Raw genomic sequence first — 19,607 nt, forward strand, 5'->3', positions numbered from 1 at the left:
TTGGATGATAACATATTGAAGTTAATTCAGATGATATCTTCTGTTTCATTTGTACCTTTAAAAATCCTCTCGTGTTATAAAGATTTAGTGGTACTTATGGCTATCAGCCATTGGAAGGGCTGATGCTGAAGCTCAAACTCCAATACTTTGGCCACCTCATGTGAAGAGTTGACTCATTGGAAAAGACCCTGATGCTGGGAGGGGTTGGGGGCAAGAGGAGAAGGGGACGACAGAGGATGAGATGGCTGGATTGCATCACCGACTCGATGGACATGAGTTTGGGTAAACTCCGGGAGTTGTGATGGACAGAGAGGCCTGGAGTGCTGTGATTCGTGGGATTGCAAAGAGTCAGACACGACTAAGTAACTGAACTGAACTGATGGCTATCAGAGTTAATGGAGTGCTCAGTATTTCTATGTTGTACTGTTTTCTTGTAGAAGGATATAAATGATCAAGTTGTCAGATTTTCCACATAGCTATTTTTGTTTGAAATTGTGTATTGGTATTATTAAAAATTCTGCCTATTCATCTATAAAAATCTTATTTAAAAATTAAATCCATTTTAAGTCTGTATATTAGGTTGGTACAAATTTAATTGTGGTTTTGCATTGTTGAACTTTGTCAATTTGATATTGGAATACATTCTTAAATAAATGTGGTTAGGTTATACATCATTTTAATGTGCATATCTTGCTTTATATCTTTTTACCAATGACATTACTTGTTTATTTTATGTTTATTTTAGATTATAAAAATGGTGTTAAACAAAAAGCAAATTCTAGTGTTTTTTTTTTTCTTGGTTGAGTTCAAAGTGGATCAGAAAGCAGCACAGACAGCTCGCAACATCAACAAAATGCATTTGGCCCAGGAACTGCTAACAAACATCCAGTGTAGGGGTAGGTCAAGAAGTTTTGCAAAGGAGACGAGAGCTTGGAAGATGAGGAACACAGTGGCTGGCCATCTGAAGTTGACGACTACCAGTTGAGAGGATCATAGAAGTTGATCCTCTTAAACCCACAGGAGATGTTGCTGAAGAACTCAGTTTCAGCCATTCTATGGTCATTTGGCATTTAAAGCAGATTGGAAAGGTGAAAAAGCTTGATAAGTGGGTGCCTCATGAGCCGACCGCGAATCAAAAGAAATCGTCATTTTAAAGTTTCAGCTTCTCTTATTCTATGCAGCAACAATGAACCATTTCTTAACTGGATTATGACATGTGACAAAAAGTGGATTTTATGTGACAACCAGCAACAGCTGACTCAGTGATTGGACCGAGAAGAGGCTCCAAAGCACTTTCCAAAGCCAAACTTGTACCCCAAAAAGGATCATGGTCACTGGTGGTCTGCTTCCAGTCTGATCTAATACACTTTTCTGAATCCCAGTGAAACCATTACATCTGAGAAGTGTGCTCAGCAACTCAATGAGATGGACCAAAAACTGCAATGCCTACAGCTGGCACTGGTCAACAGAAAGGTCCCAGTTCTTCTCCATGACAGCGTCCGACCTCACGTCACACAACCAGTGCTTCAAGTTGAATGAATTGGGCTATAAAGTTTTGTCTCGTCTGCCATATTCACCTGACGGCTTGGCAGCAGATTACCACTTCTTCAAGTACCTTGATAACTTTTTGCAGGCAAAACACTTGCACAACCAGTAGGAGGCAGAAAATGCTTTCCAAGAGTTCATTGAATTGTAAAGCGTGAATTTTTACTTTGTAGGAATAACAAACTTAGTTCTCATTGGCAAAAATGTGTTATTGTAATGGTTCCTATTTTGATTAATAAAGATGTGTTTAAGCCTAGTTATAATGATTTTCAGTTCATGGTTCAAAACCACAATTACTTTTGTACCAACCTAATACAAAAGATAGTCAGAATTTGTATTAAGATCGATTTGAATGGAGGGAATCACAGTTTCAGCAACAATGCGAAATAAGAATAGTTTGTGTTTTATCATTCAGGTTTGTTTTTAAATATTAACAGCAATAGAGGGTTGTCACTGCAGCCCTCCATATCTGCAACAGCTTTTATTTAGGTTGAAAGGAATATATCAAAGATTATTTTGAGATTTAAGTCATTCTCTGCTAATGATAATAAGGTTTATATTTGAAAAGGTTGATTACATGTATTCAAAGGCTCCAGATGCCATTTAGGGCAGCATTATTGAATACTGTATAAGTAATTACTTAATGAACTTAACTCCTGAAGTTTATTCCAAGGCATAAGAGTGTAAAAAGATCCTATTACAATAAAATTACAATATTGGCCATAAATAATAATCCTCTGAAGATACATTCCTACTTTTTAAAAAAACTACAGGATAGACTGTCTCTAAGTTACCAATCCTTATATTTTACGATATTTGAAAATTTCAAAGCTTTGTAACTACATGGGGTTCTCAAGGCAAGAATACTGAAATGGTTTGCCATTCCCTTCTCCAGTGGACCATATTTTATCAGAACTCTCCACCATGACCCATCCATTTTGGGTGGCCCTACAGGGCATGGCTCATAGTTTCATTGAGTTAGACAAGGCTGTGGTCCATGTGATCAGTTTGATTAGTTTTCTGTGATTGTGGTTTTCATTCTGTCTGCCCTCTGATCCCATCACTTCATGGCAAATAGATGGAGAAACAGTGGAAATAGTGGCAGACACTATTTTGGGGGGCTCCAAAATCACTGCAGATGGTAACTGTAGCCATGAAATTAAAAGATGCTTACTCCTTGGAAGAAAAGTTATGACCAACCTGAAGTGAAGTGAAGTCGCTCAGTTGTGTCCAACTCTTTGCGACCCCGTGGACTGTGGCCCACTAGGCTCCTCCATCCATGGGATTCTCCAAGCAAGAATACTGGAGTGGATTGCCTTTTCCTTCTCCAGGGGATCTCCCTGACCCAGGGATCGAAACCTAGACAGCATATGAAAAAGCAGAGATGTTACTTTGCCAACAAAGTTCCGTCTAGTCAAGGCTATGGTTTTTCCAGTAGTCATCTATGGATGTGAGAGTTGGACTATAAAGAAAGCTGAGCACCAAAGAATTGATGCTTTTGAACTGTGGTGTTGGAGAATACTCTTGAGAGTTCTTTGGACTGCACAGAGATCCAACCAGTCAATCCTAAAGGAAATCTGTCCTGAATATTCATTGGAAGGACTGATGCCGAACCTGAAACTGCAATACTTTGGCCACCTGATGCGAAGATCTGACTCATTGGAAAAGACCCTGATGCTGGAAAAGATTGAAGACAAGAGGAGAAGGGGATGACAGAGGTTGAGATGGTTGGATGGCATCACTGACTCAGTGGACATGAGTTTGAGTAAACTCCGGGAGTTGGTGATGAACAAGGAGGCCTGGCGTGCTGCAGTCCATGGGGTCACAAAGAGTGTGATAGGACCGAGTGACTGGACTGGACTGAACTGCCCTCTGTTGGATAAGGATAAGAGGCTTATGGAAGCTTCCTGATGCGAGAGACTGACTAAGGGGGAAACTGGGTCTTGTTCTGATGGGCAGGGCCATGCTCAGTAAATCTTTAATCCAATTTTCTGTTGTTGGGTGGGGCTGTGTTCCTTCCCAGTTGTTTGACCTGAGGCCAATGGTGGCGGTAATGAAGGTAATGGTGACCCACTATTCTAAAGGTCCCATGCACCCACTGCTGCACTCAGTGCCCCCGACCCTGCAGTAGGCCATCGTTGACCCACGCCTCCGCCTGAGTTTCCTGGACACTCACGGGCAAGTCTGGGTCAGTCTCTTGTGGGGTCACTCCTCTTTTCTCCTGGTCCTGATGCATACAAGGTTCTGTTTCTGCCCTCCAAGAGTCTGTTTTCCCAGTCCTGTGTTAAGTTCTGGTGGCTCTATGGTGGGGTTAATGGTGACCTCCAAGAGTGCTTATGCCATACCCACGTCTGCTGCACCCAGAGCCCCTGCCCCTGCAGCAGGCACTTTGCAGGAGACACTCAAAACACAGTTCTGGCTCAGTCTCTGTGGGGTCTATGGGTCCTGGTGCTCACAAGGTTTGTTTGAGCCCTCTGAGCGTCTCTGGTGGATAAGGGGTTTGATTATAAACGCAATTTCGCTCCTCCTATCATCTTTCTGGGGCTTCTCCTTTGCCCTTGGACATGGGGTATCTTTTCTGGTGGGATCCAACATTCTCCAATCAACAGTTGTTCAGCAAGGAGTTGTAGTTTTGGAGTTCTTACAGGAGAAAATGAGCACATGTCCTTCTACTCAACATTTTCCAGGTCAGTTTTCATTCCAATTCCAAAGAAAGGCAATGCCAAAGAATGTTCAAACTGCTGCACAATTGCACTCCTCTCACACACTAGCAAAGTAATGCTCAAAATTCCAGGTCATTTTTCATTCCAGTCTCAAAGAAAAGCAATGCCAAAGAATGTTCAAACTACTGCACAGTTGCACTCATTTCACACACTAGCAAAGTAATGCTCAAAATTCTCCAAGCCAGACTTCAACAGTACATGAACCGTGAACTTCCAGATGTCCAAGCTGGATTTAGAAAAGGAAGAGGAACCAGAGATCAAATTGCCAACATCCGCTGGATCATTGAAGAAATGAGGGAGTTCCAGAAAAACATCTATTTCTGCTTTATTGACTATGCCAAAGCCTTTGACTCTGTGGATCACAACAAACTGAAAAATTCTTCAAGAGATGGGACTACCAGACCACCTGACCTGCCTCTTGCGAAACCTATATGCAGGTCAGGAAGCAACAGTTAGAACTGGACATGGAATAACAGACTGGTTCCAAATTGGGAAAGGAGTACATCAAGGCTGTATATTGTCACCCTGCTTATTTAACTTATATGCAGAGTACATCATGAGAAACAATCAAGATTGCCAGGAGAAATATCAATAACCTCAGATATGCAGATGACACCACCCTTATGGCAGAACGCAAAGAACTAAAGAGCCTCTTGATGAGGTGAAAGAGGAGAGTGAAAAAGTTGGCTTTAAACTCAACATTTAGAAAACTAGGATCATGACACCTGGTCCCATCACTTCATGGCGAATAGATGGGGAAACAATGGAAACAGTGAGAGACTTTATTTTCTTGGACTCCAAAATCACTGCAGATGGTGACTACAGCCATGAAATTAAAAGATGCTTGCTCCTTGGAAGAAAAGCTATGACCAAACTAGACAGCATATTAAAAAGCAGAGACGTTACTTTGTCAACAAAGGTCCATCTAGTCAAAGCTATGGTTTTTCCATGGATGTGAGAGTTGAACTATAAGTAAAGCTGAGTGCCAAAGAACTGATGCTTTTGAACTTTGGTGTTGGAAAAGACTCTTGAGAGTCCCCTGGGCTACAAGGAGATCCAATCAGTCAATCCTAAAGGAAATCAGTCCTGAATATTCACTGGAAGGACTGATGCTGAAGCTGAAACTGCAATACTTTGACCACCTGATGCGAAGATGTGACTCATTGGAAAAGCCCTGATGCTGGAAAAGATTGAAGGCAGGAAGTAAGGGGACAATGGAGGATGATTGGTTGGATGGCATCACTGACTCGATGGGCATGATTTTGAGTAAGCTCCGGGAGTTGGTGATAGACAGGGAAGCCTGATGTGCCGCAATCCATAGGGTTGCAAAGAGTCAGACACGACTGAGCGACTGAACTGAACTACTTTGTATAGCATACATTTTTTCTCATGATATTTAAATAGGAGTTCCTTCAGAAAAGAATTTATGTCATCTGTATGGTGTTCACCTGCTCATATTTATCTGTTTGTCAGAGAATGGATAGCTTTTCTTCCAAACTCTTTGCTAGTTCTAAAATGTCTACATAGGACATGATTAAATGTATATATCGGTTTTGGTGTGTGACTCTACACACAGATTCTCTTCATTCTATATTCAGTATAAAGTGAATAATGTCTTCCCACTCTGAACCAGCCTTTGTAACTGCCAGCCAAGTATTCTGCATTCATTACAGTAGGCTTAGCCATCCAGCTCTAGAACTGCTCTACTCGGTACAGTTGCCACTAGCCACTTGTGTCTGTTAGGTACTTAAGATGTGGCCAGTCCAAGTTGACATATAGTGTAACTAAAAATACAGACTGGAATTTTTTGAGACTTTAGTGTGAAAAAAACAATGTAAAATATCTCAACATTTTTAGTTAATTACATATTAAAATATTTTCAATATCTGGGTTATAAAAATATATTATTTTAAAATAATATATTAATTATTACATAATTATTTTCACTAGTTTCATTTTACCTTTTTTAAATTTGGTTACTGGAAAATCTTAAGTTCCTTATGTGGCACACAACATATTTCTAGTGAACAGCATTGTGCTAGAAAAATGTAAGTGTCAGTCATTATCCAGGCAGCCAGATCACTATCTTTGCTTTATAGGTCTATTTCAGACTTTTTTTCCATAGTTCCTTGGAAACTACTTGTAGTTGCTAGCTTATCACATGACATAGCAATGCATATATGTGACTTGGGAATAGTCTCTTCTACCCATAAACACAAGACGGATCACATGGTGTCATACCTACTAGCGCTCAGAAAAAAGGGACTTTCCTTTTTCCTAGATTGGGACTTCCTGGTGGCACAGTGAATAAGAATCTGCCTGCCAAGGCAGGAAGCATGGATTTGATCCCTGATCTGGGAAGAATCCACATGCCATGGAACAACCGAGCCTGTGCTCTAAAGCTCTTGAGCTGCAACTCCTGAAGGCTGTTTGCCTAGAGCCTGTGCTCCCCAATGTGAGAAGCCACCTCAGTGAGAAGCCCGTGCACCACAATGAAGAGTTAACACCCCACTCCCTCCGCCCTGCTTGCTGAAGCTAGAGAAAAGCCCATGTCCAGTACAAGACCCAACACAGCCAAAAATAAATACTGAAAAAAATTTAAAGAAAAGGTTTAGAGTATCAGCATGTATGAAGCGGTTGCCTTTGTTATAAAGTGGTGCATTCATCATTTTAAAAAATAATTTTTTTACCATTTTCAAATTTATATTACTTTATGGATCTTTAGCTATGAGCTTGGTAAATGAATGTTACATATGAAATAAATGTTAATGATGAAAGCCTAACTTTACTACATTATGTAAATGTTACATTATGATTTTACTGCTTTAACTGATAACACTGTATTCTATGAGTGAATATTAGAGTAAGAAACATACTTTACTGATTATTTTATTACTGTTGGAAATACAGTTAACATAACTCATTACAGTTATAACATGCTTACTTGTTTTATTACAAATTTTAAGATGTATGTAAAAGACAGCAAACTCCTACTTAAACTGAGAGATCAACAGAGGTTGTGTTTTAATCTCATGTAATTTAACATTAGTGTTACGTGTAGTATACTTTGAAACATTACTCAGTATTTTTAAAGTATTTTTTAAAAACTTTCTTGATTTGAGCTTGTATGTTGAAAATTCTCAAAATTACGTATTTTAAATTTCAACTGATCAGCAATAAGATTGTAATTGCATCTGGTATAAACATGGTAGCTATGCAATAACACATTTATTTGATCATTACAGAAATAGTCTCTTGTTAAACATCAGTTTTGTCTTATTTTTAGGAAACCAGAATTCGGGCAGTGGATAAGGATAAAACGAAAAGAATTAATAATTTCTCTGTCATCAACCCTGTTGCTGGACAGGCTGAAACTCATATATTTTCAGCTGACAATAGAGAAGATCTTCAGAAGTGGATGGAAGCCTTCTGGCAGCATTTCTTTGATCTTAGTAAGCTGACATTTGGATTCTCTAATAGTATATTCATGTAGCATGAAAGGATGTACATAGCAAACTAAATATTAAAATTACAATTGTATAGTTTGTATTAAGAATTTGTATGCTCTTGAATAAAATGGTAGTATATCATCAATGCATTGATGCTTTTTTCTGTCCATTTTTCCCCAGTGCATGACTGATAATACCTGTGAATTCCTAGTATCATTGCCTGTTACTTTTAAGTTCTGGTCCCTAAAACAAGTAAACCACCTTTTCTCAAAATATTAGGTTGAATGGCTTAAGGCAGTCTCTCCAATCAAAAGGATAATAAGCTATATGAGTAAAAAAAGCTTCTCTAGGATAGTGATGATCATAAAATAAGTGAAATGTTCAGAAGGAGATTCATTTTTATGTAGACTTCTGTTAACTCCCGATTCATTCTATCATTTTGGACATCATCCAAAGAGATTTTTTTTTAAACAGCACATATGGTTTTTCAGTTTCAATAATACAGTTCAATGGCATGGATTATAAAAACAATGTGATAGTAATGTAATGGAGTTATAGTATGTAAAATATACGAGGTTCTAATATTCTCAATTTAAGGAGGAATTTTATCAACAAAAATATTGAAACTGTATATTGAAAATGTAGACTATTGATAATGGCTATTTCTAAGCAAACTAAGCCTACTGTTAGATTCAATCAGTATTTTCTGTCTTTATGATACTTTTCTATAGAATTGCAAAGTAAAACCATTTTTAAACAATAGGAAGTTATTTCTGCAGCTCTTCGAGATAATCCTAGAGTTATTTTAGGATCTAGGATTAGATCCTAATCCTAGACATTTTAGGAGCTGTTGCTGAGAATTCTCTAAAATAGTTAATATCTGCAGTCCTCAGGTTAATTTTTGTAAGCATACTCTGATCCATGGCTTGGCCAGTTATTACAGTGATGGTTGGGGAGGGGGCAGAAAAGGGAAATAAATTTATTGATTAGCTTCCAAATACCATATGGCTTCATTTATTTTTCATAACAACCCAGTGAAGTAGAAATTATTTCTCTCTGCTTTTAAGATGAGAAAATTGAATCCTGAATAGGTTTCATGCTTATTGCAGGGAACCAGAGGACTCCTTCCAGGGCTTTCTTGGATTTTTCAGAACTTGTTTTCCTTAAGTATTGTCCCTTGGCACTCAGTAGATGTTTAAATGGGTCTTCCCTGATGGCTCAGATGGTAAAGAATCTGCCTGCAATACAGGAAACCTGGGTTTGATCCCTGGGTTGGGAAAATCCCCTGGAGAAGGGAATGGCAACTCACTCCAACATTCTTGCCTGGAGAATTCCATAGATAGAGGAACTGGGTGGGCTACAGTCCATGGGGTTGCAAAGAGTTGCGCACGACTGAGCAACTAACACTAGTAGATGTTTAAATATTTGTTATACATTTACCTGCATGTACTGCATTTCTTTATTTTAAAATTTTAGCTGATCTTAGGTATGTAACTTAAAAGACAACAACTTCCTCTCATTTGTTGATTACAGCTAAAATTTTAACTACTTACCTAACTGCTCTTGATTTATAAAGTCTGTCTTATAGAAGACCGTGTTACTTTTAGAAATGATTCTGGCATTTTAAGGGCTTCCCCAGTGGCTTAGCATTAGAGAATCTGCCTTCAATGCAGGTGTTGCAGGAGACATGGGTTTGATCCCTGGATTAGGACTATCCCCTGGAGGAGACATGGCTACCCACTCCAGTATTTTGTGGGCTACAGCCCATAGGGTCGGAAAGAGTCAGACATGGCCGAAGCAACTTAGTATGCACACATCCACATTGGCATTTTAAAATTTTTGTATAGACAAAAACAGGAAAGAGGAGTAAAAATGTGAGAATAGTATATATAGTCTAGGTATCAACTACTGTTAGATGATTTCGTGTTTTCATTCCTCAAATTATGTAAAATAATTTATTATGCTAAAAGAGGCAGTTGGTGGGGTAAGAATCTTATGACATCTGAGGAGAAATGAATTGGGAGATTGGGATTGATACTGTTGATACTATGTATAAAATAGATAACTAATGAGAGCCTATTGTATAGCACAAGGAATTCTACTCAGTTGTTTCTATGGTTCCTTCCTAAATGGGAAGGAAATCAAAAAAGAGGGAATATACGTATATGTATATTCTGTCCTTTCACTTTGCTGTACAGTAGAAACTAAATATTATAAAGCAACTATACTCCAATAAAAATTAACTTAAAGAATCTCATGACATTTTTGTACTGTCAAAGTAATAAAGCGATGACAACTAGGTTCTCAGGTCTGGCTACTTCTTTAGTATTTAATGCTTTGGAGATAAAATCTGCCAGTCTAATTTTTAAAGTATAAATAGTATTACATTTGCTGTTTAGAATTCATTGTGTAAGATATGAAGATCTGAAGCAAAAATGGAAGTGCATATATTATCCCAAAGAGTGACTTGTGCTTTAGAATTTTTACTCTCCTCGTAATAAGTGTAGCTTCTTGTAATCTTCAGTGAAATGTGATATATGCAACAAAATAGAGGATAAATATCTAGGGCAGAATAAAGTAAGAGTAATGTAATTCTTAGAACATATTTCAATGACTTGACTTAGCTTGAGAGTTAGAAAATCATGAGGCTGAGAAAACTGGAAATGATGAGAAAACAGTAATGGAGCTAGGTGTGTTTAGCCTGTGGAAGGACAGCTTGAGAAGGAGGTTGGGAGGCAGTGGGGAGGTAATCGCTAATTTTTAATATCTGAGAGCTAACATGTAAAAGAGGAATGACACCTGTTTTAGACCATCAAATAGGTTACTGCTTGGAATAGTGAAAGATTTTTTCAAATATTTAATAATATATACTAAGTTAAATTTGAGCATTACTTTACCAGCGTGTGAGATGAGTGCAATTGTGCAGTAGTTTAAGCACTCTTTGGCGTTGCCTTTCTTTGGGATTGGAATGAAAACTGACCTTTTCCAGTCCTGTGGCCACTGCTGAGTTTTCCAAATTTGCTGGCATATTGAGTGCAGCACTTTCACAGCATCATCTTTCAGGATTTGGAATAGCTCAACTGGAATTCCATCACCTCCACTAGTTTTGTTTGTAGTGATGCTTTCCAAGGCCCACTTGACTTCACATTCCAGGATGTCTGGCTCTAGGTCAGTGATCACACCATCGTGATTATCTGGGTCATGAAGATCTTTTTTGTACAGTTCTTCTGTGTATTCTTGCCATCTCTTCTTAATATCTTCTGCTTCTGTTAGGTCCATACCATTTCTGTCCTTTATTGAGCCCATCTTTGCATGAAATGTTCCTCTAATTTTCTTGAAGAGATCTCTAGTCTTTCCCATTCTGTTGTTTTCCTCTATTTCTTTGCATTGATTGCTGAAGAAGGCTTTCTTATCTCTTCTTGCTATTCTTTGGAACTCTGCATTCAGATGTTTATATCTTTCCTTTTCTCCTTTGCTTTTCGCGTCTCTTCTTTTCACAGCTATTTGTAAGGCCTCCCCAGACAGCCATTTTGCTTTTTCACATTTCTTTTCCATGGGGATGGTCTTGATCCCTGTCTCCTGTACAATGTCACAAACCTCTGTCTATAGTTCATCAGGCACTTTATCTATCAGATCTAGGCCCTTAAATCTATTTCTCACTTCCACTGTATAATCATAAGGGATTTGATTTAGGTCATACCTGAATGGTCTAGTGGTTTTCCCTACTTTCTTCAATTTAAGTCTGAATTTGGCAATAAGGAGTTCATGATCTGAGCCACAGTCAGCTCCTGGTCTTGTTTTTGCTGACTGTATAGAGCTTCTCCATCTTTGGCTGCAAAGAATATAATCAATCTGATTTTGCTGTTCCCCATCTGGTGATGTCCATGTGTAGAGTCTTCTCTTGTGTCGTTGGAAGAGGGTGTTTGTTATGACCAGTGCATTTTCTTGGCAAAACTCTATTAGTCTTTGCCCTGCTTCATTCCGTATTCCAAGGCCAAATTTGCCTGTTACTCCAGGTGTTTCTTGACTTCCTACTTTAGCATTCCAGTCCCCTATAATGAAAAGGACATCTTTTTCGGGTGTTAGTTCTAAAAGGTCTTGTAGGTCTTCACAGAACCGTTCAACTTCAGCTTCTTCAGCATTACTGGTTGGGGCATAGACTTGGATTACTGTGATATTGAATGGTTTACCTTGGAAATAAAGAGATCATTCTGTCATTTTAGAGATTGCATCCAAGTACTGCATTTCGGACTCTTTTGTTGACCATGATGGCTACTCCATTTCTTCTGAGGGATTCCTGCCCGCAGTAGTAGATATAATGGTCATCTGAGTTAAATTCACCCATTCCAGTCCATTTGAGTTCGCTGATTCCTAGAATGTCGACATTCACTCTTGCCATCTCTTGTTTGACCACTTCCAATTTGCCTTGATTCATGGACCTGACATTCATAAGCAGCTCAACATAATAGATTATTTTGAATGGGAGCATTATAATAGTATATGTGGTAGGAAACATCTTCAATATACAGATTTTATGTGAGCAAAATATACCCATTTAATATCTCATACTGGGCCTTTATTGTTAGCATGTTCATATTACATATACCTATGCTTGCTAATTTATTTACTGGTAAAGTGTTTAATTGTAATGTCTTGATCAGTGAACATGCCACATTTATATCTCTGACTTGTGTAACACATGGGATAATGTGGCTTTATATTGCAGTTTTCAACATAGTATTCTGCTATCAGTTAAACGATGAAAAGCTTTGAACTATCAATATTGAAACAATGCTGTACTATATTCCTTATCTAAGGTTTGACAGAGAATTGTTTGCTGGTTTAAAGTGTTTCATTACTTTTCCATTTTAAGGCCATTTTTTCATGCCCCCCCAAAAGAAAAGGCTGGCGCTTCTATATTTATCTAAAAAAGGAAGTAGAAAGGAGGAATAAGTTATCAAATCTCAGATCCTACTAGATTTAAATTCTACAAAGCAACCTTTGAGGCTTAAACTCAAGATTTTATTCCCTTTATATATTGCTATATGAGATATTTTGAAATTTTTTTACCATATTCTATACTTAGCATTGTAATAAAACATATTGAAAGGGATTTTTTTTATTTCTTAACTATTTAAAGTGATGGATCTAAAATTTATGTATATATTACCATATTAACATGACATAAATTAGACATAAAATAACAAAAATAGATAATTTGAGTAAACATGAAGTATCTTTAATTTTTAAGCCATGGGAAATAAGCTGGATGTTGAATGTAGAGGTTGAGAATATAATAAAAAGAAATACAGATCATAAATCAGTATAAAAAGGCACGTGTTTATTACATTTACTTCTTTGCTAATGTAAAATAGCATGTAAGAATGGCAAAACTCAGCATACAAGTCCACAATAAAGATGGAAAAGCTAAATATTTTTTTATATCCACTCAGGAGAAATAAATCTGAGAATTTTATTTTGAGATGAACATAGTAAACTGTAATTACAAGAAAAATTATTATGGTCCACACTTTTCAATTTTAAATATTAAAACAACTTACTCAAGAGTATTTTTATTATTGAGTATTATTTTGAATGCCTAATGGCTTTAAAGTGTCCTTCCTAAAATAAATTCATTTCAGTTCAGTCATATCCGACTCTTTGTGACCCCATGGAGTGCAGCATGCCAGGCTTCCCTGTCCATCACCAATGCCCGGAGCCTACTCAAACTCAAGTCCATCGCGTCCAGTTAGAATTTTGAATGATCTGTCTTTATAGTAACAGGTTTTTATGTACCCAAAATAAAATGAAAATACAGCATTTTTCTAGTTTTCCTGATTTTTAGGAGGGCATGATTATTATCTTAAAAGAATTTTTTGTAAGCAATTCTTATTTCTTAATTAAAATTTTCAAAATTAAAATCATTTTCTGAGAAATACTACTTATATATTTTTTTGCTTCCTTCAAGTTAACTATATTTCAGTTAATCTTTACTTTTCAACTGTTTTAAATACTGAATGTTTTTATATAATATTTAAGAGAACTTACACAAACTTTTACCATAAACATTTTAGTTATTGACCATTTAGAGAAGTAATATAGTATTTAGTAGCCTACAGAACTTAGCTTAATATCTGTTCATAGAGATTTATATTTAAAATAGAGTACATTTGTGCCTAGACTTAGAAATAATGGGTAGTACTAGGTTTTTATAACTTCTTTAAGCTACTACTTCATGAATTCACTTATTTTTTCAAAGCAAAAAACGTGTTGATAATCTGTTAAAAATTAAATATATATTTCACATTTGTTTTAAACTAGCCTACCTTTTTCTTTCTTAGGCCAATGGAAGCATTGTTGTGAAGAACTTATGAAAATTGAGATTATGTCACCACGGAAACCACCTTTGTTCTTGACAAAAGAGGCAACCTCAGTCTATCATGATATGAGTAAGTGAGGTTTGTCTTTTCTAAGCTTCAGGGTAACAAAAACGACATTGTCCTCAAACAAGCAGCTTATTCTATTGACATTAAAATGCTAAAATTTTCAAGCCACAGTCAAAAATGAATGAAAAAAGACTATGATTATAGACTAAGAAACTCATGTTTAAAAGATGAATTAATACAAAATTAATGAATACACATTTTTCATAGTTTGAATGCTTAAGATCAAACAAAAATGTTAAGACTTCAAAATGAATAAGGGTACACTGAAAATAAATATTAGCTGAGTAGCTGATGAAAATTCTGAAGATATAAACCTTGACGTTTTAAAATGTAATTATGTTCAGTAATTTTTTCCATATTTTATTAAATTTGTTTTAAAGTAGTGTTGATAAATGAATATTAATAAATGGAAGTTTTCCTCTCAGGCAAAAAAATTGGTTAAGTTTAATACTTTGGAAAATTTTAGATTTCTAGACTCATAAATATTCCATTTTCCCCACAGTTTGAAGTGTATTTATTTATCTTTGTGTGATTGCCTCAGTGAGCAGTGTTGTGAACAAGCACAAATCAGTGCTAAATTCTAGTGTATTTTACCACCAGTGTTCCTACACTTACATATACCTTTAAATGTTGGATTTAAAATGAAACATTTGAGCTTACACATTTGAAAATATCATGTAATTGACATAAATGTCTCCCATTTTTCCCAAGGAAAATCACCAAAGTAGTATTAAGGCTTCACTCTGTTTCCATGGGGGTTTTGTTTTGGATTTTTTCCCTATTACAAAGACTTTGCTGGTCTACAGGAAGGAATACTAATCCAGTTACATTTTCCTAGTTTACCTATCAGGGGTTTATAAAAGGGAATCCACTCTTACCTATAAGTCAGAATAGATTTTAAACCCAACAAAAGTTATTTAATAAATACTTAATCTGCAGAATTCAAAAAAATTCTGATGATGCTCAACTCCTTTGAAAACTGGATTTTCCACGTATATTTAGGAATATACTTATGCATGTGTGTGTATGTGTGTGTGTGCATGCATGCAGTACATGATCTTATTTTTTGGTTCCATTAGTATGGTTATTTTTACAAGTAAACATATTAAAAAAAAAAAAACTTATCCTGGTCTGGTTTGGATAACTATTATATAGATAACATAGTGGAATAACGTCCTTGGGTAAAGGGTTTACTGCTTCAGAATTTGTTCCATGTATTTTTTCTAATAATTATTACAGGCATTGATTCACCTATGAAACTTGAAAGTTTAACTGGTATAATACAAAAAAAAATTGAAGAGACAAATGGAGAGTTCCTAATTGGCCAGCATGAAGAAGCCTCATCTCCTTCTTGGGCCACACTGAAAAAGGTATTATCTCCTGCAAGCAAGCAGTTACATGAAGAGAAAGGGAAAAAGAGACGAGCTCCCCTTCCTCCTTCTGATAAAGTGCCATTCAACTTAAAAACACAGAGCAACAAAAATCAATTGGTTCAGGGCAACTGGGAAAAAACAAGTGTATCTCAGACCTCGCCTTTGGATACCAAACTGTCAACCCCAATGCATCACTTACAGAAACCGGTGGCTGCTCCTCGAAAACTTCTTCCTGCCAGGAAAAGTAGTTCAACTGATGGTGAACACACAGACACTAAAACCAGTATTGAAGCCAAGCCAGTACCAGCTCCAAGGCAGAAAACTATCAAAGACATTTTGGACCCTAGATCATGGTGGTGGACACAAGTATAGAAAACCCTTAATGTGTAAAACATTTTAAAAATCTATAACTGTGAAGCTTAATTCAGAAGCACTGTAGATATAGTAATATGAATTATGTAGGTAAATATGATAGTGATAGTGATTTAAATCAATAATTAATAGGTATAAAAATATTTTATAATTAAGAAATGGATTTCTCTTTTATAATTTTCAGAATTATTTCTCTAGCAGAGCATAAGAGGCAGTTTCTAGACAATATCTCAATTGTTGGAAGGGTTAATTTATTCCTAAATTAGTACTACATGGTGAACAAGCACTAGGCAGAAGAAAGCATTAAAATTTCTTTGGGGAGAGATTGTCTAGTAATTTAAAATGTGTTAAATGAGAGCCATATTCTCATTGTGAGAATTTTAATCCTAATGGAATGTTTCAAAAGTTTCATTCAAACCACAAATTATAGAATCCACCCAAGAAGATTTCTTCTTAGCATTCTGGAATTCTCATCTAATAGTCCACTGGCTCTCATCTATTGTTTTACTCACTAGTTGACTGACCTTTCAAATTCCTGGGATAAATTTTGGAATATTAAATTCTTCATCTTTAAAGGGAATATGTAATGTGTTATTCAAAGTTGTTTCCTTGATGATCCCTGAAATGCTATTGACATTACCTTTCATATGTAAAGCAAAACATTTTTTAAGTTTAGGTAACAGGTAGATGAAATGTTCTTTACTTCCACTTTTCTATGCATGGTATTAATTTCCATTGTGACGTTGGCATTTGGGGAAATGAGTAGCTGTTAACACCTTAAAATTCATTTAATACTTATTTAAAAAGCAGATGACCTATTAAAAATACCAGAAAATTTGGCCGTGATAATTTCAGAATTAATCCTTCTAAAAATATTATTTAGATTTCCTTTTTCTAGCAGGGGTTTGTGTCTGCTATTGATATTTGTCATTAAAGTCATATTATTACAATAATGACATTGGAATCATTTCCATAGGAGGTAATTTCCATAGCAACTAATCATAGTGACACAAACAGAATTATGAAATCAAGTGAGGAATAAATAGCAAAAGAATGAATACCTTAAAGGAACAAAAAAAACCTTTTTCTTAATAATTATGCTTCTTATAAATAAGAGCTGGACAGTTTTAAAAATCAGAATTTTCAAATAAAACAGTTTCCGTAAGCTGTCAGCAGCAGCACTAAAAATCTCAAATATCATTGTAAGAAATGAAAATATAAGAATTAAATTACTGCCTTGTATATAATCTCTAGAGATTTTTTAAAGCTCATAAGAACTCTATTTGAATCAGAATTACGTTATTACAAAGTAAAATGACTACTTCACAAAAAATAACATTAATTTAAATGGATCCCTTCATTATTTTTAGATAGCAGAGTCTTTTCTCATTTATGTAGCATGATGTAACTGCCAGGTTACTTTTGTGTTTGCCCAGGACTCCTAGTAAGAATTGGGACTCAAGGGAGTAGTGGTACAAAAGGTCTCTTGTGACTGGAGACACCAGGACAGACACAGCATTTGATGAGGAGGAAATCCTATATGCTTGCCTGATAAAATATAGAGACAATGAAAACCTAAAAAGGTACGATTCATTTGTTTTTTCTAACTAGAAGGCTGTCATAAATCTCAGTTGTGATTGCCAATTCAGTAAATGACATATTAAAAATGTGAAGGATATTATTGTTTGAATTTTTATTTTTAAACCTCACTGCTGTTTTTGACAGCATTAATGACTCTTGTTGCCACTAAATTACTAAGCTAGAAGATGTGCAGGAAAAATTGTTTCTGAAACTGACATCTACACATTCTTTTTTTGTTAAGTTAAAGCCTTCCTTAGAATAAACCAGTTTTAAAACTTCCAAATTATATTCTTGTTGTTTCTCCTTATGCATATTATTATCAAGAAGGATTCAAATGGTACAGAAACCAGAATTTGTTCTTAGAGAAATTACCTAGCAGTTGTGCCCTCAGTGGGCACTTTGAAATAAGGCTGAAGCCTTTCTTCCTAGAACCATTTAGATGAAGCCTGACCAAGGGCCATCTCCCCCAAAATTATTCAGACTGTTTCTGGGGTCCCATCTTTCTATATGTTACAAAGCCTTTAAAATCGGGTTGAAGTCTTAAGCTGTACTTCTGAGCTACTGCTCATTAAGTGTTAGTTCTTCCCACTCTCCATTCCCAGCAAAAGGTATGATACAAAGTTGGGGCTCCTTTCATCCCTCTCTTCCTCCCTCCTTTTCTTTCTTCCACAGTTAAAAAAAAAATCTAAAAATACTGAGTTAAACACTTTTTCAAGGAGTTTGCCAAAAGAACTATTTGTTTTCTCATTTTCCTAAACTGGAAGTTCATGACAGAGAAAAATATGCCATGTAATAAAAAACATTTCAGCTTTTTATGAGCTGACTTTTCACATTCCTTGTTTGTCCTTTTAATTTGCTTCTTGATATATGAAGACTGTAAATTTGAAACAAAGAGTTCACTGTCATATATTAATAATGTTATAATTGGAGAATCATAAATAGAATAGGTATTTTATGATATTATAATACAGATGATCTGATAATATCTTTAAAAATTAGATTTACATTTCAAGCCCTGAGATATAAATTACTTAAAACAGCATTAAAGTAGTATTTTAATTGCTACAAAGTAGTGAGCTTTTTATTAAAAATCTTGCAAGGACAGAGAAGGCATTTTGTTAATATAAATGCATACCTCCTAAGGTAAACAGACTTTCAAAATATCAGGCATGCCAACTCTTGATTAGTTTTGTTAAATCCTAACTGTCTGCCGTGCCCCCTGACTTCTTTTAAATGGACATGCATGCTTGTGGAAAACTAAATCCATTTATTATAAATGCCTTATCTTTACCCTTTAGGTCCTACTAAATATATTTTACCTGGTACTGTTTATTAAAATGGAAGCTGCCTTGATTTAGAGACAATTCATAGAAGGTAGGTTAAGCAGTCAAATATTTCTTTAGGCTTATGTTCAGTACCTCAGCCACCTACTGAGAAGTTAATTAATTCAGTCCAAATGAAATTATAGGGCAGTTCGGTGCAATTTATGGTAAATGCCATTTGAATGCAGTCACCTGTGTTACCATGAACAAGGAACAACCATACTAGATAGAGGTAAAATGCTGCACCATGAATGAGAGAAGTGGTTTGGCAGGAAAAATATTTGTCCCTGTGGTTAGAATTTGTCAAAACTGTCTTTTTAAAGAGTGAATTATCACACAGTATTTAAACTTTCGTGACCTTTTATATTCTCATAGTTGTCTTCAGTGTTCTATTGGTCTTAAACTTACGATGTAAGTAGAGTTGACTTTTTGCATTTACATTTCAAAGACACTCCTCTTTTTAAATGCTTACACATGTGTAACTGCATTGTTGCTAGTAATAGTTATAATGAAAATGGTCTCTTCTGTATCGTGCTTATTCTTGGTTAATACTAGGAATTTTGAATTCCTAAAAACAAGAATTTTTTGAATTTTTAAAAACAAGATTTCATTTGAAAATATTGTAGAATGTTATTTTCTGTGGCATATTTGTATAATTGGCATTGTTTATAATTTTTACCTTTTTAATGTGGGTCAGGATTCTGGATTAAAAAGTATTAATTATGCACATATATATATTTAACTATTAGAAATTGATAAACCAAGGTCATGTGATTAAAACTTGTATACTTTAAAA

General features: G+C 35.7%; 1 protein-coding gene across 5 annotated transcripts in view; it reads left to right on the forward strand.

Annotated features, from left to right (window-relative positions):
- RTKN2 (rhotekin 2) overlaps positions 1-19,607 on the forward strand; it is a 112,520-nt gene extending 92,913 nt beyond the window's left edge. For 4 of the 5 annotated variants that reach the window (XM_086382286.1, XM_086382287.1, XM_086382285.1 and 1 more), the window contains 3 exons: positions 7,555-7,720; positions 14,059-14,166; positions 15,403-19,607. In XM_086382286.1, the coding sequence (XP_086238412.1) occupies positions 7,555-7,720; positions 14,059-14,166; positions 15,403-15,908 (780 nt within the window). In that variant the 3' untranslated portion in view covers positions 15,909-19,607. Of the gene's footprint in view, positions 1-805; positions 1,796-7,554; positions 7,721-14,058; positions 14,167-15,402 lie in introns of those variants that run through there. The other variant, XM_086382289.1, reaches the window with a different exon arrangement.

Source organism: Bos grunniens, chromosome 28 (assembly GCF_055505025.1).
Source record: "Bos grunniens cultivar Pamir isolate PY7600 chromosome 28, Bosgru_T2T1.0, whole genome shotgun sequence".
Lineage (NCBI taxonomy): Eukaryota > Metazoa > Chordata > Mammalia > Artiodactyla > Bovidae > Bos > Bos grunniens.